Genomic DNA, 26,411 nt, shown 5'->3' on the forward strand with positions numbered 1-26,411 from the left:
TGAAAACAGAGTGCCACACCAGGCAAGGTCAAAGAGATGTGGTAAAACTTCAGATGGAATTTCAAGCAAGATCCTTAGAGAACAGAGAAGATGGCCATGCTCTCCTTGCATTTTCTTACCAAAGATCTACAGTTGAGGTTAATTTTAATTTGAGAATTCTCTCATAGTGGTGTCTGAGAAACTTGCTGGTGCGTATTTGGGCTGCTGGCATGAGATAAGAATGTAAATGTAGTAAGAGGATGGAAGGGGCCAGTTTCTCTTCAAAATGCAGATTTGACCCAACATTCACTTTTAAATAATCAGGGAATTATAACAGTTGGATGGCACAGCGACCAGGAATAGTTATACAGTGCTTCTGTTGACCTTTAACTACATTAACCGGTTGACTGCTGTTAGTGCCCAGTGTTAGCTGGCAATAGCACTAGGCAGCAGTTCGGTTACTTCTCTCCGTCTTCAGCCTAAAGTACGAAGTGTTTCTTCGCTTTTTCTCTCTGATCTCCAAACAGATACTTGTAGGGTAGTGTTTAACCTATTATTTTCAAAAGAGTTATACTTGAACAAAACCAGTAGCAGTTAAGTCAAGAAGGGACTGTAAGTTGTGGACAGAGCCTAAAGAATAGGTGAAGTAAAGTTGTGCCGTTGAGTTGGTATCGATTCCTGGTGACCAGAGCCAAGTAGTTTTCTTTGGTAGAATACAGGAGGGGTTTACCATTGCCTTCTCTCATGCATTATGCGATGATGCCTTTCAGCATCTTCCTATATTGCTGCTGCCCGATATAGGAGTTACCCATAGTCTGGGAAACATACTAGTGGGGATTAGAACCAGCAACCTCTTGCTCCCTAGGCAAGTAACTTCCCCGCTGTGCCATTAGGTGGCTCTGCTGGTATAATCCAAGGATATAATTGTGCCTCTCATGAAGACGTAAGTGGGAATGATGCTTGGAAACCAGATAGTATTTTAACTGCTAACACTTATTGATTTCTGAACAAACTAGACTTCAGAAGCAGAGGAAGCAAATGGAGAGTTTTCACAATGGAGGGAAATAAGAAGTGGGGTCCCCCAGGAATCTGTACTGGAACTGGTGCTTTTTAATTTATTCATAAAAATGATCTAGAATTAGGGGGTAAGCAGCGAGGTGGTCAAATTTGCAGATGATACCAAGCTCTTTTGGGTAGTGAAATCCAAAAGAGATTGTGAGGAGCTCTAAAAGGATCTCTCCAAACTGGGTGAGTGGGCGATAAAAATGGCAGATGCAGTTCAGTGTTGGCAAGTGTAAAGTGATGCACTTTGGGACGAAAAATCCCAACTTCAAGTATACGCTGATGGGATCTGAGCTTTCGGTGACTGACCAGGAGAGGGATCTTGGGGTCGTGGTGGACAGCTTGTTGAAAGTGTCTACTCAATGTGCGCCAGATATGAAAAAGGCCAATTCCAAGCTAGGGATCATTAGGAAAGGGGATTGAAAATAAAACTGCTAATGTTATAATGCCCTTATACAAAACAATGGTGTGGCCACACCTGGAGTACTGTGTACAGTTCTGGTCACCACATCTAAAAAAGGAGCCAGCGAGGTGTAGTGGCTGGAGTGCTGGACTAGGACCGGGGAGACCCGAGTTCAAATCCCTATTCAGCCATGATACTAGCTGGGTGATTCTGGGCCAGTCACTTCTCTCTCAGCCTAACCTACTTCACAGGGTTGTTGTAAGGAGAAACCCAAGTATGTAGTACACTGCTCTGGGCTCCTTGGAGGAAGAGTGGGATATAAAATGTAAAAAAAAAAAAAAGAACATTGTAGAATTGGAAAAGGTGCAGAAGAGAGCAACCAAGATGATCAGGGGCCTAGAGCACCTTTCTTATGAGGCAAGGCTACAATACCTGGGACTATTTAGTTTAGAAAAAAGACAACTGAGGATGTGGACAAGCTGCTTGGAGCGGTGAGGCCTACCACTTGTTCTCTTGACCCTTGTCTAACATGGCTTGTTCGATCTAGCAGGGAGGTTGTTGTAGAGAGCCTAGTGGAAATCATAAATGCTTCTCTGAGGGAGGGCAGGATGCCTCCTTGTCTTAAGGAGGCAATCATTAGACCTCTTCTAAAGAAGCCCACATTAAATAATAAACTGAAGTTGAATCTAGATAAGACGGAGGTACTTATTGTGCGGGGTCAGAACTCTAGAGACGATTTTGACCTACCTGTTCGAGATGGGGTCACACGTCCCCAAAAGGAACAGGTTTGCAGTCTGAGAGTACTTCTGGATTCACACCTCTCCCCGGTTTCTCAGGTTGAGGTGGTGGCCAGGGGTGCTTTTTATCAGCTCTGGCTGATATGCCAGCTGCGCCCATTTCTCGAGATCAGTGACCTCAAAACAGTGGTACATCTGTTGGTAACCTCCAGGCCTGACTTCTATAATGTGCTCTACGTGGGGCTGCCTTTGTACGTAATCTGGAAACATCAGTTGGTTCAGAATGCGGCAGCCAGGTTGGTCTCTGGGTCATCTCGGAGAGACCACATTACTCCTTTGTTGATGGAGTTACACTGGCTGCCAATAGGTTTCCGGACAAAATACAAAGTGCTAGTTATAACTTATAAAGCCCTTAATGGCTTAGGCCCTGGGTATCTAAGAGAGCGTCTTCTTCACTACAAGCCCCACCGCCCATTGAGGTCATGTGAGGATGTCCGTCTCCAGTTACTTCCAACTCGTTTGGTAGCTACACAGAGACAGGCCTTCTCGGTCGCTGCCCCGAGATTGTGGAATGCGCTCCCTGCTGAGATATGATCCTCCCCATCTCTGGCAATTAAAAAAAACCACCTGAAACCCCATCTTTTCGCCCAAGCCTTCTCAGCTTCCTAAAGTTTTGGGGTTTTAATCTCTGGTTTTTTTTAAAAAAAATTAAACTGTTTTTAAGTTTTTTGTATATGTTTTTAACTGGTTTTATGCTATTGTTAACCGCCCAGAGACGAAAGTTTGGTGCAGTGTACAAATTTGATTATTTAAATAAATAACTGAGGGGAGACATGATAGAGATCTATAAAATCATGCATGGTGTAGAGAAAGTGGATAGAGAGAAATTCTTTTCCCTCTCACATAACACTAGAACCAGGGGTCATCCCATGAAATTGATTGCCAGGAAATTTAGGACCAACAAACAGAAGTACTTTTTTACACAACCCATAATCAACTTGTGGAATTCTCTGCCACAAGATGTGGTGACAGCCAACAACCTGGATGGCTTTAAGAAGGGTTTAGATAACTTCATGGAGGAGAGGTCAATAAGAACATAAGAACAGCTCTGCTGGATCAGGCCCAAGGCCCATCTAGTCCAGCATCCTGTTTCGCACAGTGGCGCACCAGATGCCGCTGGAAGCCACAGACAGGAGTTGAGGGCGTGCCCTCTCTCCTGCCATTACTCCCCTGCAACTGGTACTCAGAGGCACCCTGCCCTTGAGGCTGGAGGTGGCCCACAGCCCTCCGACTAGTAGCCATTGATAGACCTCTCCTCCATGAAGTCATCCAAACCCCTCTTAAAGCCATCCAGGTTGTTGGCTGTCACCACATCCTGTGGCAGAGAGTTCCACAAGTGGATCACGCGTTGTGTGAAAAAGTACTTCCGTTTGTTGGTCCTAGACCTCCTGGCAATCAATTTCACGGAGTGACCACTGGTTCTAGTGTTGTGTGAGAGGGAAAATAATCTCTCTCTCTCCACTTTCTCCACACCATGCATGACCTTATAGACCTCTATCATGGCTCCCCACAGTCATCTTTTTTCTAAACTAAAAAGCCCCAGGTGTTGTAGTCTTGCCTCATAAGAAAGGTGCTCTAGGCCCCTGATCATCTTGGTTGCCCTCTTCTGTACCTTCTCCAGTTCAACAATGTCCTTTTTAAGATGTGGTGACCAGAATTGTAAGCAGTACTCCAAGTGTGGTTGCACCATAGTTTTTTATAAGGGCGTTATAATGTTAGCTGTTTTATTTTCAATCCCCTTTCTAATGATCCCTAGCATGGAATTGGCCTTTTTAACATCTGGCGCACATTGAGTTGACACTTTCAACGAGCTGTCCACCACAACCCCAAGATCCCTCTCCTGGTCCGTCACCGACAGCTTGGATCCCATCAGCATATACTTGAAGTTGGGGTTTTTCGTCCCTATCAATGGCTACTGATTGGAGGGCCACCTCCAGCCTCAGAAGCAGGATGCCTCTGAGTACCAGTTGCAGGGGAGTAACAACAGGAGAGAGGGCATGCCCTCAACTCCTTCCTGTAGGCTTCCAGCGGCATCTGGTGGGCCACTGTGTGAAACAGTATGCTGGACTAGATGGGCCTTGGGTCTGATCCAGCAGGGCTGTTCTTATGTAAACATGTTTACATTACAGTGGAGGAATGCGTAATTTCTAGAAGCCTTTTTGGTTAAACATACACACTTGATTAAATGTTCTCACTGAATCTTCTACTCTCACCCCACCCAACTGTGATTTTATCTGTTGAACCTTGCAAATCCAATTGTTGGAACTGCAAAAATGGTTTCATGAAGTCAGTTCCTCACTGTCTCCTGCACATAAAACTGTGCGACTAAAAGCCTCAACTTGTGCAGAAAAGTGTGTATTCTACCAACACTTTTTCATGCATGAAATAAAAACTAGCAACCTCGCCTTCTGTAGTTGGTGTATAAAATCTCTCCCAGATACTAAAGACCTTTGCAAACTATTTGACAGTTATTTCATCCTTGTTGTTTAGCTGTTGCTCAAGGGGACCCAGGCTTCTTCTCAAGGTACTACTTTATTCAGACTTGGACATTTTTGTGTACCATATTGTGTAAACTGATACTATGGTGCTTGTGGTGAGCCCCAGACATTGTCCTGACTTTGGAAGTGGGGAGGTTAGTGTGATAATCAAGGCAGTCTTCGGGCAGTCTCTGCCCCCACCAGCACCAAGCCTGAGAAGAAGACTGAGGGTGTTTTGGCTGGGAAGAGAGATGGGCAATTGGGGGTTGTTGTGGCTCCTGCTTGGTCATAGTGTCTGGAGCACCCTTGCCAAGCAGCAGGCAAGTGGCACATTCTGCACCTCTCCTCCAGTTCAAAAGGAGGAAAGGAAGGCAAGGGGAGACCTTGACTGCAATGTCCAGAACGCTTTCGCTTAGTGGTAGACAAACAGACATGTTGTCCCCCTTCTTCTTTTCCTCTTGCAAAGCAAGAAAACCACATTCTCTGGTTAATATTTTGCCCCTTGGAACATTTTGATCTCTTCCTTCCCTCTGTCTCACTACTTTCTCTACTTCTCTAGCTTCCAGTTTTGATTCCTGCATTGTGCTCTATGTGGGATTGCCCTTGGAGATTACTTGGAAGCTTCAACAGGTGTAGACTGTTACTTGCATGATTTCTAGCTTGAAGACCACCTGCTGTGACCAGCTTACTTCCCTTTGCTGGGCACAGTGGCTGCAGTGGTTAGCAGGGCCATGGAGACTCTAAAATGGTGCTGAAGCAGCAGGTCTTGATTTTTTTGCAGGGAGGGCTTGTTGCATCACTGCCTTCTGTCTCTAAAATGTCAATGTGCCCATACCTAGCACATCACTTCTTTCACACTTTTTCTGGATTAGGATATGGTCTTGATATCGTCTTTCAAAATGGATGTACTCAGTTTTGCTTGTCATTATCTTTAACCTAGAGAAGTCACCTACTGTAACAGTAATCTTCTCTAACCTCTAATGTTAAGATATTTGGAAACTGTGATTCTGCTTTCTCAGTGAAGAGGGGAAAGAGACCTTTACGTGCTTAAGCTTATTGTTATTACTTGGGTCCACCCTAAGTGCCTCCTCTCCCTCGGTCTGAGACAATCTGGCAAGGTCCCATCCTCCCCTTGCACAGTTCTGCTGCACCAAATGCCCCCCACAATCTGGTAGTGTGTGCATGTGCCCATCCCTCTTACTTAGCTGCGTGCCAGTGCTACTGTCGCCACTGTTCCTGCTCCTCCTCCCCTCTCCTTCTTTCTCTAGCAGCCCACCAGCACCATTTCTGCCGCCATCTTCTTCCTCCTATTCCTGCAGTTTTCAGAAGGGGAGGATGGAATGGGATTGGAAGTGTGGAGGAAAGGAGAATGCCTCAAGAGCCTCAAGACCACCCACCCCTGCCTCTCTGCTGTGTTGGTTTAGATGTTCATGGAGTGAGCATTGGCACTGAAAGCAGGAACCGGGGCTAAGACCCAGTCAACTTTGCCACTCATCACCACAGAAAACTTCAAATACTCAGAAAAAGTGATTAAAAGGGAGTTTTTATCAATAGTTTTTGTTTTTATCATTTTTCAAATGGTGCAAATTCATTCACCCTAATATGACTTACTAATAAATACAGAAAAGCTTAAAGAATGTGTATTTGCATAGTTCTCAGTAGACATTTTCCTAAAAAAACAGATGAGAACAAAGATCTGGATGTGCAGGAGTTCATAGCTGGATGCTTTTGGGGGACATTTGCCTCAGAGGGGCGACTACAAGCAGATGCAAGTTGTGTTATCAGTTAAGGGTTGGCTGGTTTAACATCTGCTTTAATGTAGGGTACCAAAATAGCAGCAAGTGGAAATAGGTTAATTTGAACAGCAACATTCCTATACAGAATAGTGTTGGTAATTAATGCAAACAGGGTGGATTGATTTAAATCAAATTTCCCATTTTCAAATTAGTGCATTTTCTGAACAGGCATGCATACTAGCTGGCTGCTATAACAAAATATTTACCCACGGGTGGAACCACTAACTCTGTGAATGTGGCGCTGGCCAGACGTAGCTTGCAAACAGGGCTGTGTGGCCCCATTTGTGAGCTAAGCCATGTCCCCTTATCTGAGATGCAGGGTGTGTGGCTTAACTTTGCACCCTGTCTGACTTCAGCCGCTTACGTCTGACACGGGGCGGGGCAGGGGGCAGCAGCGGCGGGCTGAACCCGGGCCGCCACTGGTCGACCTCTGCCACTGCATTTGCCACTAAATAGTCTTTTGATACAGCCCACGAGTACAATCACATAGCTGCTTTGTGAAACCATTGGTCTAAAGGTGAGGTATAAATCCAGTAAATAAAATAAAAATCCCCAAACCTTGGCTCTGTAGCTCACATGTTTACTCTGCAGAATTATGTCTGTCTAGGGTCAAGAGATGGATTGCTGTTTAGTGCTCTCAGTACACAAACAAGGATACTAAGCAGTATCACTTATTTGAAGGCAGAAGGTTCACAGAGCTCTGTGGTTTTCTTTGGTAGAATACTGGAGGGGGTTACCATTGCCATCTCCTGTGCAGTATGAGATGATGCCTTTCAGCATCTTCCTATATCGCTGCTGCTCAATATAGGAGTTTCTCATATTCTGGGAAACACACCAGCGGGGATTCAAACCAGCAACCTTTTGCTCCCTAGGCAAATTACTTCCCCGCTGCACTATTAGGTGGCTAGGCCCTGTTTGTGGGGCACCAAAAATGTGCTGCTTGAGACAGCTGCCTCAACTCACCTCATGAAACATCTGTCCATGCCTCCAGTGCCCAGGCATTCCCAATAGAGTTGAATAACCAGGAATGGCAAGAACCAAGGCCTCAGAGCCCACCCAAGTAACCTGTTAATGTCCTCAGGCAATACAAGTGGAAATGACTCCATAATAACCTCAGCAGACAAAGCATTGGATATGTTTTATGTATACCATCGTGGAATCTAAATCGGCATGGATTTGAGCAATTTTTATCTGCAAAATGTTTTGCAAATTGGTCACAGCAGGCAACTGTGATGGCTCAGGCCCCCCACTCCCCAGAGAACATGTCCCTGAGGGTTGAGGGACCCTCAGGAGCACATTTTCAGTGGGTGTAGGAAACAGCAGAGGGGAAGGGGGCATTGATAAAAATTGCTCCTCCCCCTTACATGACCAGAACTTCATTGTTGTTAACTCCATTTAGTACCATGGATGTAAATTGTGCTTTACAACACTTTCCAGTGTTGTAGGTGAGAAGACAGATCTTTTGCCCCAAGGGGCTTACAATCAAGAAATAGATATAAGGGCGAGGGAGGCCAGATGGGGCCAAATATGCAGTTATACACATACTTAGGCTTAGCTTTTGTAGTGTATAGGGACCATGGGTTGTGCCAAAGGCCGAGTCAGAAAGGTGAGTTTTAAGGAGGGATTCAAAATCTTGGGTGGAAGTGATGGGGCTTAGGTAAGACAAAGTCAAAGCGAAAAGTGTCCTGTGTGTGAACAAGAGTTTTTGCTGAGGGGGCAGAGAGGAAGAGAAACATGTTTCTCGTGTTGTAGAGGGAGAAGCTACATGATTTTGTGACAGACTAGTTAGAGGAGTCAGAGATAAAGCCAAAGGTTCACACCTCTTCAGTGAGGTGGATGGTAGCATTGTCAGTGGATAAGAAGAAAGTACACAGAGAGGAGGACTTGGGAGGAAAGATGAGCAAGTCTGTCTTGAACATGTTGAGTTTGAGGTGATTATGAAGCATCCAAGCAGAAATGTCAGATAGGCAGCTGGAAATATGGGATTAGAGGGAGAGAGCAAGTCCTGGAGCAGAGTTGGAGGTCATAGGCAACAGGAGGAAGCACTACATTCCAGGAGTTTGGAGGTACAGGGCAGAAGGGAGACTGGGTGGTAGCTGGAGAGGGAGGATGATTCAAAGAACAGAGGAGCCAATGCCATGTTTGATTGCAGGAGGAAATGAGCAAGAGTAGGGGAATTCAGCTTGGAAGTGCTCATTGGGATCCAGCCCTGTAAAGGTATGCTTCTAATAAACACAACATTGAAATTCAGATTTCCTTTCAAATCAGGTAGTTTTTTTTAAAGTGTAAATTTTCAAATTATACTTACTGTGATTTGATTTTTTAAAGCCGATTTAAATAAAGCTGTATTTTAAAAAGTCCTTAATTTGTATGCACCCTGAATGCAAATACTTGAGCGTACTGTCAGTAATGGGAAATCCCAAAACACTGAGCACATCAGATATAATACAAGTAATTCAATTGATATGAGTTGCATAGATGTGAATATCCTAATGTAGACGTCTGGATTTCATCAGTGAAGCTAACAAATTGAATGTCAACACCATATGTTTTGAGATTGTCACTTTCTGCCCAAAGTCACTTAAGCATGTGCTTTTATATCGTTTGAGAGGTTAGTCTACTTACCCTTATTTGAGTAGGTGAGTCATACAAACAAATTCTTGTAGAGGTGGGATTCTTGATAAATTCTGTCCAGGAATAATGCAATCTTTCATCGCTTACATTTTTGCTTTTCAACTTCTTGAAGTGAAAGACTCATTGGACAGCAGGTCTTTCCTCTCTGTCTAGACAGACCAGTACTTTAAAATTGCAGATAAATGTTTCAAATTATTTTGGGGAAGCTGTTGTTCAGATTTGTTCAAATGAGACTTGTATGGAGTCACCATACATGATCATTTTGTACTGTAATATTTTACCTCTAAATACTTTTGGCACTTGGTTCAGCAGTCACAATGCTTTGTCAGCTTTTTAATCTTAGGATCTGATAATCTGTTTACTCTGTTCTTCTAGTTGTCCACTAGAGTGGAGTAGGTCTGAAACCCCAAAGCATTTTTGTGTTTTGACCAAGAATTCTGGGCAGACCCAAAGAATCCTAGCTTTGCCAAGTTGCTGAGATTTAAATGTGATGTCAAATATACTAAAGGATTGGAAAAAGAGAAGCAATTTCAAAGGAACGAAAGTTCATTGTCTTTCCATCTATTATATTAATTCTCGTAGACATGCCTCTGTGGGGATGCATCCTGGCAACCCAAGCGGATTGGCTGGGCAGCGTTTGGCCGCGTAGGGAAGTGGCCGCTTGGGGAGGGAAGGGAAGGAAGGAAAGCGGGCAAGTAGAGAGGAGAACTGAACGGACTGGAGCAGAAGGGAGGGGGGAAGCTGAGGGGAGAGAAAGCGGCTGGCCTTGGAGAGGGAGGGTCGTGCAGGAAGGAGCCGGCTGAATGCTTGGCCGCCCAATACCAGGGACTGGAGGAAGGAGGCGGCGGCAACGACCAGCAGGGAAAACACAAGCAGGCTAAAAAGCGGAGGCGGGGAGGGGAAAGCACGAATGAGAGAGGAAAAATGATAGAGAAAGAGGGGGAAACGGAGGAGGGAGCAAGCTGGGGCAGAAGGCTTGGAGGGGAAGGGAATGGGGCAGAGGGCTTGGGGGGAGGGGAGTAGGGCAGAAGGTGGGGGGAGTGTACTGCTGCACAGATGCTCTGTGCGGGATCAGCTAGTTCTCATTAATACTAGAGTAAATGCAGCATGTCCTCTATCTGCAGTTTGGTATCTTCAGTGCTCTTGAAAGAAATATGCAAACTGTCAGTGACAACTAGGATATGTGGCTTAGCTGTTCATGAAGTAGCCTGTAGTGCTTCTGAACAAGTTGGCCATTAGCCTATAGGCTTGATTAGAGCAGTTGTCCTGTATTGATAAGAGCAACAAAATAAAAAAGATATGAATCTTTGTGTCTGAAACAGTCTTGTCACCTACAGGTGAAACTCGGAAAATTAGAATATCGAGCAAAAGTCCATTAATTTCAGTAATGCAAATTAAAAGGTGAAACTGATATATGAGACAGACGCATTACATGCAAAGCGAGATAAGTCAAGCCTTAATTTGTTATAATTGTGATGATCATGGCGTACAGCTCATGAAAACCCCAAATCCACAATCCCAGAAAATTAGAATATTACATGGAACCAAGAAGACAAGGATTGAAGAATAGAACAATATCGGACCTCTGAAAAGTATACAGTGTACTGTGCTTGATTGGCCAGCAAACTCGCCTGACCTGACCCCATAGAAAATCTATGGGGCATTGCCAAGAGAAGGATGAGAGACATGAGACCAAACAATGTAGAATTGCTGAAGGCCGCTAATGAAGCATCCTGGTCTTCCATAATACCTCATCAGTGCCACAGGCTGATAGCATCCATGCCACGCTGCATTGAGGCAGTAATTGCTGCAAAAGGGGCCCAAACCAAGTACTGAATACATATGCATGCTTATACTTTTCAGAGGTCCGACATTGTTCTATTCTTCAATCCTTGTCTTCTTGGTTCCATGTAATATTCTAATTTTCTGAGATTGTGGATTTGGGGTTTTCATGAGCTGTACGCCATGATCATCACAATTATAACAAATTAAGGCTTGACTTATCTCGCTTTGCATGTAATGCGTCTGTCTCATATATCAGTTTCACCTTTTAATTTGCATTACTGAAATTAATGGACTTTTGCACGATATTCTAATTTTCCGAGTTTCACCTGTATATATCAACTTCCTTTCCTTCGTCAGTATGACCTGCTTGTCATCTCAACTTTTTATTTCAAACAGTTGAAGAAATTGGGGGACGGAGGAGGAAATAAGCTTGCTTTTTCCATGTCCCCATAAAAATACTGTAGCATTCTTTGTGTGGAAATTCTGAAAAGTCAGGATTTTGAAGAATGTGTCAAAGGTTATTTTAAAAGATGTCTAACTTGTATAATCTGTTTGGGATGAGGGTGGGGGCAGTTGAAATTTTATGCTGCTCCTATTGCCGTTGAAGCAGACTGAAAAGGGCAGATGCTGCTGCCTAGACAGTCTCCCCCCTCCATCCCGAGGAGCTTCACCCCTTCTCTCTACTTTTGAAGGGCATAATCTGTTGCATGCTATCGTCTTCAGTGCATTTTAGAGGAATGCATGGCTGTGCGCAACTCAAATAGTTCACTTCTCCTCTTCTGATGGGAGTAGGAGGGGAGAGAGTAGGAATTCCACTGCACTCTTGGAGCAACCCTCTTTCTGTCCTTTACAATTGACAACAGCAGAAGAGGGTGGAGGTGGCAGTACGTCTGTCTTTCGGTGCCACAGTATATAACTGGTCACTCCTGGCCTGTGGATTGCAGTCAGCATCATGCAACTCTTAGTCTGATTGGAGTTTTTGGCAATTGCTGTGTAAAGAAAAAGTTAAAACTCATAACTTCATTGTGCCTTGTTTTGTTTTTCTTGCAGTTCTGTGTGCAAAAAATTTGGTGAAAAAGGATTTTTTCCGTAAGTAGACACTACTTATGCATTTGTATTGTATGTTATACAAGTCTTATGTCTCTTTGCATTGATTTTTATGTTATAGTCCAACCACCAAGTCTGATAGCCCTGATAATGTCTAACTGAAATACCATGATCTTAATGGCAGTATGTCCTTTGACATCCAAGTACTCTGGTGTATGGATTGTGCAGATAGTATACATTATGTTAGCATTCTCTCTTCTGCCACAGCTAATCTGACATTCTGTTGGAGTTATTATGTAAAATTAATAAGTGATTTGATTTTGCATAACCCTGTAAATTTAATCTAAAAATGGATAAATAGTATATTTTTATTGGACCTGAAGTTTAAAGCCATAATCCAAAGGACTCCACGTGTGTATTTCACACTAACATTTTCATAGCGTGTCCTTTTCAGAAGCTTTTACCACAGAATGCCTACAAATCCCTCTGAGTTCAGAAAGGTAGCCTGGATATTTTCTATATGAGTACCTGAAAAGGGGTACTTCAGACTGGTGTGAAGTCTTTACATTTCTTTAGTAAACTTGATATGAGTCCATGTTAGAGGCCTTGATTTTTTGAGAGGAAATTTTTGATTCTACAGAATATTTATACACTTTTAATTACTAAATGCAAGCCACCTAATGGCAATGTTAAACTCCTCCTATATCTACCAAAGACAACCTCAGAGCTCTGTGGTCGCCAGGCATCAACACTGACTTGACGGCACACTTTACCTTTAATTTCTAAACGCATTCCCTACTGTAATACAGTTAGAGGTTCTTTGATGTGGTCTCTGTGCTCTACACGAATGGACTTTGCACCTGCACAGAGAGCACATCGGAGTCTCTCCAAGATGATAACTTTCCCATTGTTTTGGCAATAGCCCCGCCCTTCCTGGTGATGTGTGCATTAGACCAGCTTTCCTCCTTCAGGCTTTCTCCGTCCGCTGACAGATCCACATTGTTTTTTCTTTGCAACTTCCCACCCCACCCCCAAATGGGGACCTCTCCATTTGGCTGGTAACCTTAGCATATGGACAGCAAGGTCACCTTCAAGAAGTGTGTCAGTTGTGGAGCCAAACTCCCCTCCATGGATGGACATAGCCATTGCCTGTTCTGCCTCGGCGAGGCCCACAAGGTAGACATGTCCCTCTTCTGTTCTAAGTTCACCAAACAAGTGCAAAAAACCAGGGCTTCTCACCTGTGCTTGTGGCTTTGGGAACAGGCACTTCAATCCTCTCAAGTGGCGGTTACTCTCAGTACTATGCAATCCAGGTCAGACAGTACTTCAAACTATCCTTGCCCCGCGACCTCGGGTTCTTCGATGTGGTCTCTGCCCTTTTACACCAATGGGCTTTGTGCCTGCACAGAGACCTCATCGGAAGCTCAATCAAGCTCATTTGCCTGCTTTTGGTGGGAACCCCGCCCCTAGCCGCTATACAAGACTGCGGTACTCCTCATCCCCTCAGTCTTCGGCGTCCACCTTCAGTGCATGTAGTGAACTTGCTGGCTCTACAGAAAGTTGAAGAAAAGTTATTTCCTGCTGAGGAAATGTGTTGTCCTGTCCTATTTGTTCTCCTGCTGAGGTTTTACTTATTTCTTGCTTGTTTTAATTTATTTTTCTCAAGCAGTTGCGATTTTTCTCTCTGTTTTTGTTTGCCTTGGTCTCCCTCCCCCCCATCAGATCATGCTGCCCTCCCAGATGGGGTGGAGCTGGCCAGCCCACGCTTTCTATGCTGGGCACAACTAACTTCAAAAAGTGTGTTACTTGCAGATCAAAGATCCCCTCTCCCAACACTCATAAAAAGTGTCTGCTTTGTTTGGGAGAATCCCACATAGTTGAGACCTGCCTGTACTGACAAAGACTGACTAAACAGGCTCACAAAAATAGGGCTTCTCGCTTGTGCACAGCCCTGTGGTAACTAGCCCTCCGATCATCGGAGGCTTTAGCTCTGAAGCACTCCTGAAAATGGTGGCTTTGGCAGCAACAGCAAGATCAGACTCAGTTCCTCCAGTCCTTCCACAGCAAAGTGTGGCTTCAGTACCACTTGTAGTACCACTTTCGGGATTAGCTGAATCAACTGGGGGAAGCTCAGCCTTTGACACTGCTGCCTTTACCAACCCCTCCCACTTCGGGATCAGTGCAGGATGCATCTGTCTCGATGGTCCTGAAGAAGAAGAAGGTGGCGCAAGCCGCACCTCTGCCTGTGGGTCAGCATCTGCCCCCCCACATCCTAAAGAAGAAGAAGCCCTCGCAAGGGGCTCCTTCGGGAGAACCAGCTAAGAAAAAGCCCCAAAAGGATTTATTTAAAGGGACTCAGGCTGCTGTGCCGACCACCTCGGTGCCTGAATCGAGGTTGGTAGTACCTAAGGATGTGCTTTCATCACCTCTTAGTTGACCAGTCCTCCCTGTATGTTTTATGTATTCCGCTGAACGTGATTTCCCCTTTTGCCAGGACTGGCAGAACAAAGAGCTTAACATCAGGCATAACTCTCATGCTTATCGCTCGAACGTGGGCAGGCATCACTATGACCCACGTTACCATGGGACAGAAGGTCTGAGGATGGACAGATCTATAATCACTCTAGCCCCTTCCACTTTCAGAGCAGACCTTGTTCCTGTTCGCCATTGCAGGACCGACAGATCCGCCATCGTGATTGCTTTCAGCCATTGGAAAGTACAGAGGATTTGGTACCGGTGCTGTCATTGCCCATATCTACGAAGCCTGCCCCTGTACCGGTGGCTAGGGAACAAACCCCAGTGGATCCTATAGTTCCGGTGGATGCCAATCCACCGCCAGTGGATCCCCCTGGACACAGACAGCAGAAGGGAAGATCCTAACTCTCCTGATTCCAACCTTACTTCTTCAGCTTCCTCCCCATAGGGTAATGATGCTGATTCCAAGCCCATATCCCCATAGGAGGATTTGAAGCAGTACTCCACCTATGTGGCACACATGGCTTCAACTTTAGGAATAAACCTAGATGTGCAACAAAAAGGGGACTTGGACCCATTGTTTGGATTGATTGATGTGGAAACCAGAACTCCTGCCTCTTTACTGCTTAATATCTTATTACTTTATTATTGCTTTCTCTCTGTAAACCTCTTTGGGAACTTTTGTTGAAAAACGGTATATAAATATTCATTGTTTTTTGTTAATATGGTTCTTTTGGAGGTTATCTGTCCACTGGAAGAAATCATCTACACTATTGCAATATAACGGGCACTTCTATAAGGTGCGAATACAAGAGGAAACTACAGCTTTCTTTAAAAAATCATCCAACGCCAAGCTCCATTGTTGTGGAGAATTCACTTAGCAAATCAAAAGGGTGAAGTCAAACCAACTTGGGTGACAAGAACAGTCGAAAGCTGGACTCCTTTGGGAGGAGACTTTATTCAGCTTCTACATTACATCTCCGGGTCACAAATTACCAGGCCTATAATGCCCGGTATAATAATTTTTTGTCATAGAAGGTTGTGCCTTTCTTGGATCTCTTGCCACAGGATAAATGGGATCCAGCTAAAGTTTTTTTTTGTGTGTGTGTGTGGGAGGCGTTTCATGTGACTAAGCAGGAACTCTACTCTGCATGGCACTTGGTGGAGTGTGCAGTGAAAGTGATGGCTACTTTTCTCTTCCCTGGCTGGAGCACTATGCTTACCTGTTCCCACCAATTCCTCTTCTACCGAAGGTGCTTCAGACGCTGAGGGCGGTCAGGCCATCCTGATAGCTCCGTGGTGGCCCAGAATGCTATGGTTTCTGGTTCTCATGCGACTGGCAGAAGCATACATCCAACTCTTATGTATCCCAAACCTTCTCTCGCAAGCTGACAGCAAGATGCTCCACCCGGAGGTGTGTTCCCTTCCTCTGACTGCTTGGAGGATTTTGCCTTGTTCCCATTGGAACTAAAGGATATTCTCCTGGCAGCTTGGAAGCTGGCAACCAGGAAGTCTTACCAACACAAATAGACCCGGTTTTCTGCGTTTTCTGCTTGAACATGGAGTAGATGTTGCTAAAGTTGAAGTTCAGACTGTTTGTGCTTACCTATTGCACCTGAAGTCTTTGGGCCTAAAGTTATCTTCTCTCTGGGTCCATTTGGCGGCTGATGTAGCACACTCTCCTGGACCAGGAGTTTCTTGGTTTAAGCACCTATTGGTGAAGTGGTTTTTGAAAGGACTTTTGCATACCATGCTTGATGATCCGGTCATGGCACCGGCTTGGGATTTGTTGGTGGTGTTGGCTGGCCTTTTGCGTCTACCCTTCAAGCCGCTAGCCTCTATTGATCCTTGCCTACTCACCTGGAAAGTGGCCTTTTTGGTGGCCATTACCTCGGTCAGGAGGGTGAGTGAGCTTAGAGCTCTTAGGTTGGACTGGCCTTACCTCCTAGTTTCATCAGGATAAGGTGGTGCTCAGGCTGGATATTCAGTTTCTCCCTAAGGTTGTTTCCACTTTTCACAGGTCACAACCACTGAACTTGCCTGTGTTTTTTCAAAGCCCGTCTTCTGATGTGGAGCCCAGATTACATTACCTAGATGTCGGGCGGGCCCTAGCCTTCTGTGTCCAAAGATCTGTGGCATGGAGGAAGACTCCTTCATTGTTCGTCTCATATGAAGGTCCCCAGAAGGGTCTACAGGTTATGGCACAATCATTATCCCATTGGATAGTCTCCACCACTGAACTTGGTTACAAGTTGTCTGGAAAGCACTATGGTGACATATGTTGCCTTTGACTGTTTGGTTCCATTGGAAGTTATATGTCAGGCCACTACGTGGGCATTGCCTCACTCGTTCATAAAGCACTATGCTATTGATGACAGATCCTGCAGGGACACTGTATTTGGCAGAACTGTTATGCAGTCTGTTTTTGGCTGAATTGTTTGTCTATCCAAATAAAGTTTGTTCAGATTTGTCTCTGTCTCTGGATTATTCAGGTCTAGATTCTCTCCTCCATTGGTGGTAGTTTGTTATGCACCCATTGGTGTAAAAGGGCAGAGACGACGTCGAAGAACTACAAGCTGCTTACCGGTAATTTTGGTTCTTCTAGTGGTCATCTGTCCTTTTACACACCCTCTCGTCTTTCCCGCTGGGGTCTGCTGAAGGCGGATTCCGTGACTGATGGGATGAGGAATGGCGCATTCGCATATAGCAGCTGGGGGTGGGGTTCCTGTCAAAAGCAGGTGATTGTGCTTGGTAGGTTCCAACGAGGTTTCTGTGCAGGTGCAAAGGCCATCGGTGTAAAAGGACAGATGACCACTAGAAGAACTAAAGTTACAGGTAAGCAACCTGTAGTTTGCCCCAGCTCAGCCGGACTCACAGCCCACTGCTGCCATTATGGCCTTGGATGTCCAAAGATCAGGCCTGTCCTGGCACTCTCTTGAGCCTGCAGCTCCACAACAGCCTACCTCGATATTGAGTGCCTCTGTATTGTCAACTTCGTCTGTGGCTCCCTTACATAAGCTGATTCTGACTGCATCAGGCCCAACTGCTTCCACCATGCCATGAAATAAGAAAAAGAGGTAGAGACCCCATCCCTTGGGTTCAGAAATGCAAACTGCTTTGATGCATGCAAGTGACCAACCCCTAGGAAAGCCCCCCAAATGAAAGCCACCTGCAGAGAACCTAGAGTCCCTACGTAGGCTGAAAAAGAAGCCGATGCCGCCACCACAAACAACCACACAGGCTCACCGGAGTGCTCCACCTCAGCAATACTCCCTACCCTTTGAACGCCATCCTGACTTGCTGGACTTGGCATGCTTGGTCCTGGAACACTCGGAAATGAATCTACACCACACACCTGCTTTCAATCCAGACCAGGATCTCATTGAACCTGAGGAACCATATTACCTGCCTTTGGACATGGAGGACATCCGCTCCGAACCCAAGAGCTGCTCCGAACTTGAGGCACTCCTGCTGGAGGATTCTCCTTATGAAACTAAGGCTCACTCTGATGTGGAGGACTATCACTCTGAACTCGAGGAGCTCTGTCCAAACCTGAAGCAGAGGACATTCGGTCGATCTCAAGTATACAACCCAATGTCCGACACCATTGGTACATCTCCAGGATCAGATGCAAACCTACTACATAAACAAATATTACAGTAATTGGGACAAGCACCCAGACTATAGAGTATCGAAACACCAATCAGTACCATCATACCTATAAATCAAATGACTGTAGGGAAGAGACCTGGCAAGTGCCCCCAACTGTGGCAGAGCGCAACACCCATCAATACACTCTCAGCTGGACCAGTGGGGGTACCAGCACATTAGACAGGCTCAATCGCCCTCTCCACCAGGACACCAGATATGGACACCACATTCCTCCAAGTCCACTTAACAGACCCTCTCAGTTGAGAGGCTGTGTCCACAGCAGCTACTACTACTACTGATATTTATATACCACTCTTCAACAAAATTCTCAAAGCAGTTTACATAGAAAAATACAAAAACATAAATAAGATGGCTCCCTGTCCCTAAAGGGTTCACAATCTAAAAAGAAACATAAGGCAGAAACCAGCAACAGCCACGGGAGGGAAACAGTCCAACAGGAGACAAGACACACCATCTCTAACATCGCAAACCATTCCCCGGTCCAGAAATCACTGGAACCAGTTCCACATACCCAGAGGTTGATCCAAACTCTGACAGATCAGCCATCATCACACCTGGAAAACCTCTGGAGGATACATTAGAGATCCAACCAGATTACAGTAATGACAACACTAGTGACTGGGACTATGAGAATGCAGATGTGCAGTCAACCCAATCGGAATCAGCTTCTCCAGGATCATCTCTTGGTGCACTCTAAGCCAGTATCCCCTTCGGAAGATTATAAATTATATGTAGATTATATATCTGCATATCATTATATACATGAGCCAGTATGACCTAGTGGTCAGAGTGTTGTACTAGAACCAGGAAGACCTGAGTTCAAATCTCCATTTATCTATGAAGCTCACTGGGTGACTCTGGGCCAGTCACGTATCTCTCAGCCTAACCTAACTCACAGGGTTGTTGTGAGGATAAACATAACCATGTACACCTCTCTGGGGCTCCTTGGAGGAAGAGCAGGATATAAATGTAAATAAATATCTCACATGGCAACCTCCTTAAGGATCCAGTTGACTCAACAAAACAAAGCTGAACCCAACCCACTCTTTTTCTCATCAGTGCCCGCCCCTCCAGTTTCTCTCCCCATAAATATGGCTCTCATGGATGTTGCTAAGGCCTGCTAAAATAAATAAATAAAGCAAGCAAGCAAAAGCCATAATCCTTACCACATCCAACCAAACAGCTTGAAAATTTTTATTGGATTCTCACAAAGGAGGAACAAACCAGTAAATTGCTACAACGTCATCCCACCGCTAATTCAGTGGTGATAGAGACATTCCTATCAAAACATAGAACACATCTAGGCTCAACACTGGCTGATCAGGAGGGCTGAAAACTGGACACATTCAGGAGGAGGCTGTATTCCGTCTCGGCCCTTAACCTTAAAGTGGCAAATTATCAGGCATGCGACACTCGATACAAACACAAGTAATGGCTGTGTCTTTAGCAATTTGGCATCACGCCTGGCTCCGATCCTCAGGCTATGATGCTCCTGTATAAAAGATCTTCCCTTTAATGGAGATGCCCTCTTTGGAGAAAAGATAGATGAGACTCTACAGAAGGTCCAGCAACTGTGCAATGCTGCTTGATCAATGAGCTTTCAGCCGTCTTCCACACACACCAGTAGACCCAACAAATGGACCTGAAACCAACTCCAGCGCCCGGCCACTCGATTCCAACCTACAGACCATTCCTTTCAAAGATAGTCTTCTTATGGAAAAAGACAGTCTTACAACATCCAATGCCCTGCCCGTCCCCTTCCCCAAGAAGCAGTGAGTGACCCATCCAGCCTCTTGAATTTCTACATTCAAGGGACACCTCCCCTACTGACCTGTTTGTCGTCTTCTCCTACCTGTTGTCTCTTATTGACCTGTCTGCCAAGGATGTCTGCTCCTACCTGTTGCTCCTGAAGGAGTCAGGCTTAAAGATTTCCTCCCTGAGGGTCCATCTGGCAGCCATCATAGTCCACTCTCCTCTGAACACTCCCTCTTTGTTCAGAGACCTCCACAATAAACCATTTCTTAAAGGGCCTCACACACCTCTCTCCAGACAACCCAGTCATGGCACTAGTCTGGGACATTTTGTTAATCCTCTCATGCCTCATGGAACCCTCTTTCGAACCCCTGGTGATGGGTACACTGGATCTGCTGTCCTGCAAGGTAGCCTTTTTAGTTGCCGTCACCTCAGCCCAGTAAGTCAGTGAGCTGCGGGCGTTGAGAATAGACCCCCCCCCTTACATCATCTTCCACTGTGACAAAGTGGTTCTCTGCCTAGCTGTCGCCTTCCTTCCCAAAGTGGACTTTTCATTTCACCACTCCAAGCCACTCACCTTACCTGTGTTTTTCCCAGACCCCAAGGATGCTGCCCACCATCTCCTTCACTCTTTCGATGTCTGAAGGGCACTGCCATTTTATGTGCACTGCATTGTAGAATGGAGACAGTCACAATCTCTGTTCATTGCCCATGCTGGCCCCAGTTGAGGCAAGAAGGCCTCCTCACAGACTCTCCGGTTGAGTTGTGAAGACTATAAGACTGTTATGAGTTAGCCAAGAAGGAGATATCCTTCTGTATCAAGGCTCATTCCACCAGAGCAGTCACAGCCTCCACCGCCTTTGACAGGGCGGTCCCTTTGGAGGTCATCTGTCTGGCAGCAACTTGGGCATCTCCTCATTCCTTCATGCATCAGTTTGTCCTTGATGTGTGCTCCCACAGGGATGCTTCCTTTGGCACAGTGGTTCTACAGTCACTCTTTGCATGATCACCCACCTCCAAGGTAAGGAACATTCAGGGTACAGTTTGCTATGTGCCCATTCGTGTAGGGCACAGAGACCACATTGAAGAATGTCAGGTTGCTTACCTGTAACTTGGTTCTTCTGTTGATCACCTGTGCTCTTACACACCTACCCATCCTCTCCTCTGTAGTTCTCCAGGCCTGCAGACTCAGGGACTGAAGGAGGCACATGCACACATCACCAGGAGGGGTGGGGCTACCACCAAAACACTGGGAAATATATTAGCTTGAAGAAACTCTGACGTGGTCTCTGTGCAAACACAAAGCCCATTCATTTAACCACTAGAAGAACCAAAGTTCTAAGTAAGCAACTCTTCATTTCAAGAAGTGCCAAGGTATGTTGATTTGGGAACTTTGGAAAAAGCTTTCCCGTTTTTCTCAGTATCTGAGTTGTGGAAACAATGGTAAAGAACTAATTTTCTTTTGGTTTTCACAATGACAGTCTACTGTGACACCCTTGCCATGTGCCCAAATAAACAGGATCATAATGGCATATGGGTTTCAGTGAACAAGTAAATAAAAAGGCATAGATCTCCTTATATATCTCATTCACGAAAAAAGCACAAGTGAATTTGTTTTCAAATGTCACTTGTGGTGGCAATGCTTGAAAGATGTGTTGCATTCAAAGTGGATGATGGTGAATTATAGAAACAGGCAAATAACTTTACACACAATTTGAAAGACCTAAACATTTCTCAAATAAGATGCCTGCAATATTGTAAGAGAAGAACTACCGTTCTTGAAATAATTGAAATGTTTGTTACGGAAAACCAGCAAATAACAATCAATCATGATTAAGATGATATGTTTTTAAGTGCCTAGCTCATTGTGTATTTTTCCTCCCTTCTGACAGGGCTTCCTGATCCATTTGCTAAAGTGGTGGTTGACGGATCTGGCCAGTGCCATTCTACAGATACTGTGAAGAATACCCTTGATCCAAAGTGGAATCAACATTATGATTTGTAAGTGTCAATTGAAATGATCAAAAGATAATCAGGTTTTGAGCTGAGTATTGGCTGACAGAATGGGCCACCTGGCTTCAGGAATGTCTAAGAGTTTATTCACTATTTTAGTTACACTTTTTAAACTAAAGCACAGCTTCACTACCTAGTTCTTATGTAACTATCATCTGTAGCGATCAGGATTGCTTTGCTGATGAGGTAAGAATCCTTGTGATAGATGCTGAGCACAGGAGTGAAATGACGTCTGTTACCTTCCATCCCGCCTTTAATTTTCTCAGTTGATTTGTTCAAAATGTTTTTGTGTAAAATTAATTTGAGCTGTTTTGCTGCAATGTTGTTACATCTCTCATATGGAAATTTTACTGTAGCCTAGGGTGCACAGCTTTGACCCTCAAGCTGTTGGACTACAACTCCCATCATCCCTGACTATTGGCCACTGTGGCTGAGATGATATGGAATTGTAGTCTAAAATCAGCTGGAGGGCCAAAGTTGTGCACCCCTGCTGTATCCTATAGGTAAAGATGACAGCTTCTTGGAAACCTTTTATTTTTGCAACATGTTTGCTTTCATTTTGGGCTGCCACTCAGTTGAAGATTTTTAATCAGTTAATCGTATGAGTTTTAGCAAATCTACTGGTTTAAATCTTTGCATGGATAAAAAAATAATAATTTTAAAGCAACCAGCATACTTTCTTTTGAAATGATGCATGGATGTGTTATAGCAGGCATTATCTTAAGATAAACATTTCCTCCTTTGTGAGAGAGGAGAAAATTCCTCTTAAGATGGTGATTGCTGTCTGCCTTTTTAGGATTAATACATTTTAAAAATTAATTTGTTTGATTATTCAGGGGCATCTTCTATTATTAGGTTTTAAATCTAACCAATTAATTAAATTTTGCAATCCTGTTTTTAATGGTCACAGTATTGCCCAAGTACTTATTAGTTGTTTGGTAGTCTACCAGAATTTTCTAGATACTAACTTAAGTATAATTCATTTGTTAATTTTAAAAAGTACTGTTGCTAGCTCAACAAAGTTGCTAAGTAGGGAAAACAAATTTGGCAACTATTTTTTCTGATGCTACTTATTTTTATACAACTATTCACTTCCCCTTAATTCTGTTTCTCCTTTACCCTTACCTTAAAATATTCGGTGTGACTGAACTTTATTTCATTAATATGAGCTATGCCATTTAAAAACAAACCTACTTTTCATTCTGTCTTGGACACAGTTGTTTCAGGAATAATGCCTAGCTCCAGATAACTAAGGAATTTATTCATTACTTATTTATCATATTTTATACTGCCTGATATGTACATCTCTAGGATGTACATGTTTAGCACAAATGCTGTAGATACAATCTTTCTTTTTTAGTTCCTTGTAGTAATGAAGCTACAAGTTCTTCCTTCAGCGTATTACTTTATATTGATGCTCCAACATATAACTCACACAGGTTCTTGGCTTTCTGTGCAGAGCAGCCATTAGGTATACCTTCCCTTTTGCAGGAGGCTAGAAAATATCATAGTACCAATATTGGTGATTCCTGAGATTATTTGCTTTGCTGTTCTCTTCTGAAAATAATCATACAATGGATTCTGAAGACATAATAATAATGTTTACCCTGACAACACACTATTGCATGGGAATGCTCGTCTCTGACTTATTGTTACAGGAAATAGATTGCATGCCAAGGATAAGTGTCTCAGTGGCAAAATGCCCACTTGGTCTCTTACAGAACATTAGTGATCAGCTAGACAAAGGGGGCAAATACGTGGAATTCCTAGAACTGATATCCTAAAATTGCTTTAGCTTTTCTACTGTTTGGGGGGCGAGATGTTGAAGATGTTTAAAAATATTATGAGTTGGTGGTGGGGGAAGTCTTCATAATGGTTTATGAAACGACTTGGCTTTGGCATGCAAAAAACAGATTAACACCTTTTCTCTCCCCTTGAGATACTGCATTTAAGTGTGAGACGGATTGGTTGCACTTGTGAAATAATGTTTAAGTTGTGTTACTAGTACTTGCAACTCGAGTCCTCTTAGACTGTTTTGTATCACCAGGAGCATAAACATCTCTTCTTTGATTCATGAAGAGATGATGGAATTTGTTTGTAGTTTCTACCGTATTCTTTGAACCAGTTGTGTGTGTAGCGGGGCAGAATCAGAACAGAAATTGCCCAGTAGATGTCTTCTATATGTCATCAATTTGAATTATGACAAAATACCTTGCATTTACAGCTCCGGCTATAGAGCGGTATATAAATGTAAGTGCTATTGCTATTGCTATTTATAATTATGGATTTCCCTTAGTTTTCATTGTTACCATTAAGTATTGAAAAAACAAAAGCTACAAATAATTGTCGCTCCTTTATGAAGGACTTTTAAAATCTAGTTTTGTCAATGGAGAAATCAAGAAGTGTGCGTCGGGGAGGATTAAAACCTGAGGGTTTCAGGCTTCCTGCTCTGTATTCCAGAGGTGTTTATCTAATTTGGCCAATAAAGCAGCACAGGTTTCAGCACAAGTTTTTCTTACCTGGGGGGTGGGGGTGTTGACACTTTTCTTCTTTCAAGTTGTGCTTTGACCTACTAGAGTGTAGCATAGAGTTAGTTCTTCAGCCCTTGTATTAACCCAGAAACAAATGTACTGATTACTTCATCTAGATTTGAAAAGGATAGGTTCTGAAAAGCTAACACTCTTAACTTGGCATTGCCGCAACAACAAATATTTATATACTGCTTTTCAACAAAAGTTTCCAAAGCACTTTACATAGAAAAATAATAAATAAATAAGATGGATCCCTGTCCCCGAAGGGCTCACAATCTAAAAGAGAGCCAGCATGGTGTAGTGGTTAGAGTGCTGGACTAGGACCGGGGAGACCAGAGTTAATCCCCATTCAGCCATGATACTAGCTGGGTGACTCTGGGCCAGTCACTTCTCTCTCAGCCTAACCTACTTCACAGGGTTGTTGTGAAAGAGAAACTCAAGTATGTAGTACACCGCTCTGGGCTCCTTGGAGGAAGAGCGGGTATATATACTGGAACATCTGCAAAAAATACAAGCTACCTGTAGCCAAAAATTGATGGGACCATAAAACTGAAAAAGTTGTTGAAAACAAAGATGTGAAAATATTATGGGACTTCCGACTACAAACAGACAAACATCTGCCACACAATACACTAGATATAACTGTAGTCGAGAAGAAAGAAAAACAAGTTAAAATAATCGACATAGCAATACCAGGGGATAGCAGAATAGAAGAAAAAGAAATGGAAAAAATCACCAAATACAAAGATCTACAAATTGAAATTGAAAGGCTGTGGTAGAAAAAGACCAAAATAATCCCAGTTGTAATTAGCACCCTAGGTGCAATTCCAAAACAACTTGAAGAGCACCTCAACACCATAGGGGCCACAGAAATCACCATCAGCCAGTTACAAAAAGCAACTTTACTGGGAACAGCCTATATTCTGCGACGATATCTATAACAATTGACAATAAAATTCAGCCATCCCAGGTCCTTGGGAAGGACTCGATGTCTGGATAAAACAAACCAGTCAGTAACACCTGTCTGACTGTGTAAACAAGAAATAATAATAAGAAATATAAGATGGACACCAGCAACAGTCACTGGTCTGGTACTGTGCTGGGGCTGGATAGGGCCAGTTACTCTCCCCCTGCTATATAGAAAGAATCACCACATTAAAAAGGTGCCCCTTTGCCCAGTTAGCGGGGGTAACTGGGGTAAGTGCCACCCCACCTCACACTACCTTGGCATTGCTAGTCAGCACATCCTCTCCCTCTAAGGGAATGGGACAACTTGCTGCAGGGAACAACGCAACCGCCCCCCCGCCCCCCCACAAGCCCATCCTGTCACTTTGGCTTTCGATCTGGAGGAGACAAGCGGGAGGGAGGCGAGAGGAAGCCAGCCCTCCCCCACGCACCCACGCCGAAAGAAAGCTTACAAAACCTTTTACACACAATGGAGTTTTCTTACACAGAACGGAGTTTGTTGCAAACGAACAAGCGGCAGGCAGGAAGCCTGCAGCGGTGGCGCTGCCTGCGCTGGATCGAAAGCCAAAGGACAGGGAGGGAGATATGTTGTCCACTGAGCGGAAGCTGCAGGGAGGGCTCTCTGGGCACCTCTTCTGCTTTGCACAGAGAGCCTCCCAGCCCTCCTCCTGCCCACCTGCCCCTTGGTTTTGTCAGGAGAAGCTCCGTTTTGCAGGAGAGTTTCAGCTTTCTCAGTGAGGCTGGCAAGTTGCCTCCAGAGAAGGGCCGTTTGACTCGAAATGGGTAGAACCCACATCGCTGCTCTCCTAGCCCACCTCCCCCACCTGCCCCATTCCAGTGAGCCACGGAGCAAAACAGCAGCTGCTGCAGGGAGCAAGTTGATGCTGTTCTACTAAATGAAGTTGTCACACCTCTTTCACTGCAGTACTACAATGTCATATTTAGACAGCAGAATCAAAATCTGAGAAGAATCACAAATGGTTTTTTTTATGTTTTACTATTGCATTTTTGTTACCTCTGCA

The 26,411-nt window shown here is 44.3% G+C and overlaps 1 protein-coding gene across 2 annotated transcripts in view; it reads left to right on the forward strand.

Annotated features, from left to right (window-relative positions):
* Nucleotides 1-26,411, forward strand: part of SMURF2 (SMAD specific E3 ubiquitin protein ligase 2) — a 151,738-nt gene that overhangs the window by 69,606 nt on the left and 55,721 nt on the right. For both annotated transcript variants that reach the window (XM_053296429.1, XM_053296431.1), the window contains exons 2-3: nucleotides 11,984-12,022; nucleotides 21,772-21,880. In XM_053296429.1, the coding sequence (XP_053152404.1) occupies nucleotides 11,984-12,022; nucleotides 21,772-21,880 (148 nt within the window). The remainder of the gene's footprint in view (nucleotides 1-11,983; nucleotides 12,023-21,771; nucleotides 21,881-26,411) is intronic.

The sequence above is a fragment of the Hemicordylus capensis genome, chromosome 2 (genome assembly GCF_027244095.1).
Source record: "Hemicordylus capensis ecotype Gifberg chromosome 2, rHemCap1.1.pri, whole genome shotgun sequence".
In the NCBI taxonomy this organism is placed as follows: domain Eukaryota; kingdom Metazoa; phylum Chordata; class Lepidosauria; order Squamata; family Cordylidae; genus Hemicordylus; species Hemicordylus capensis.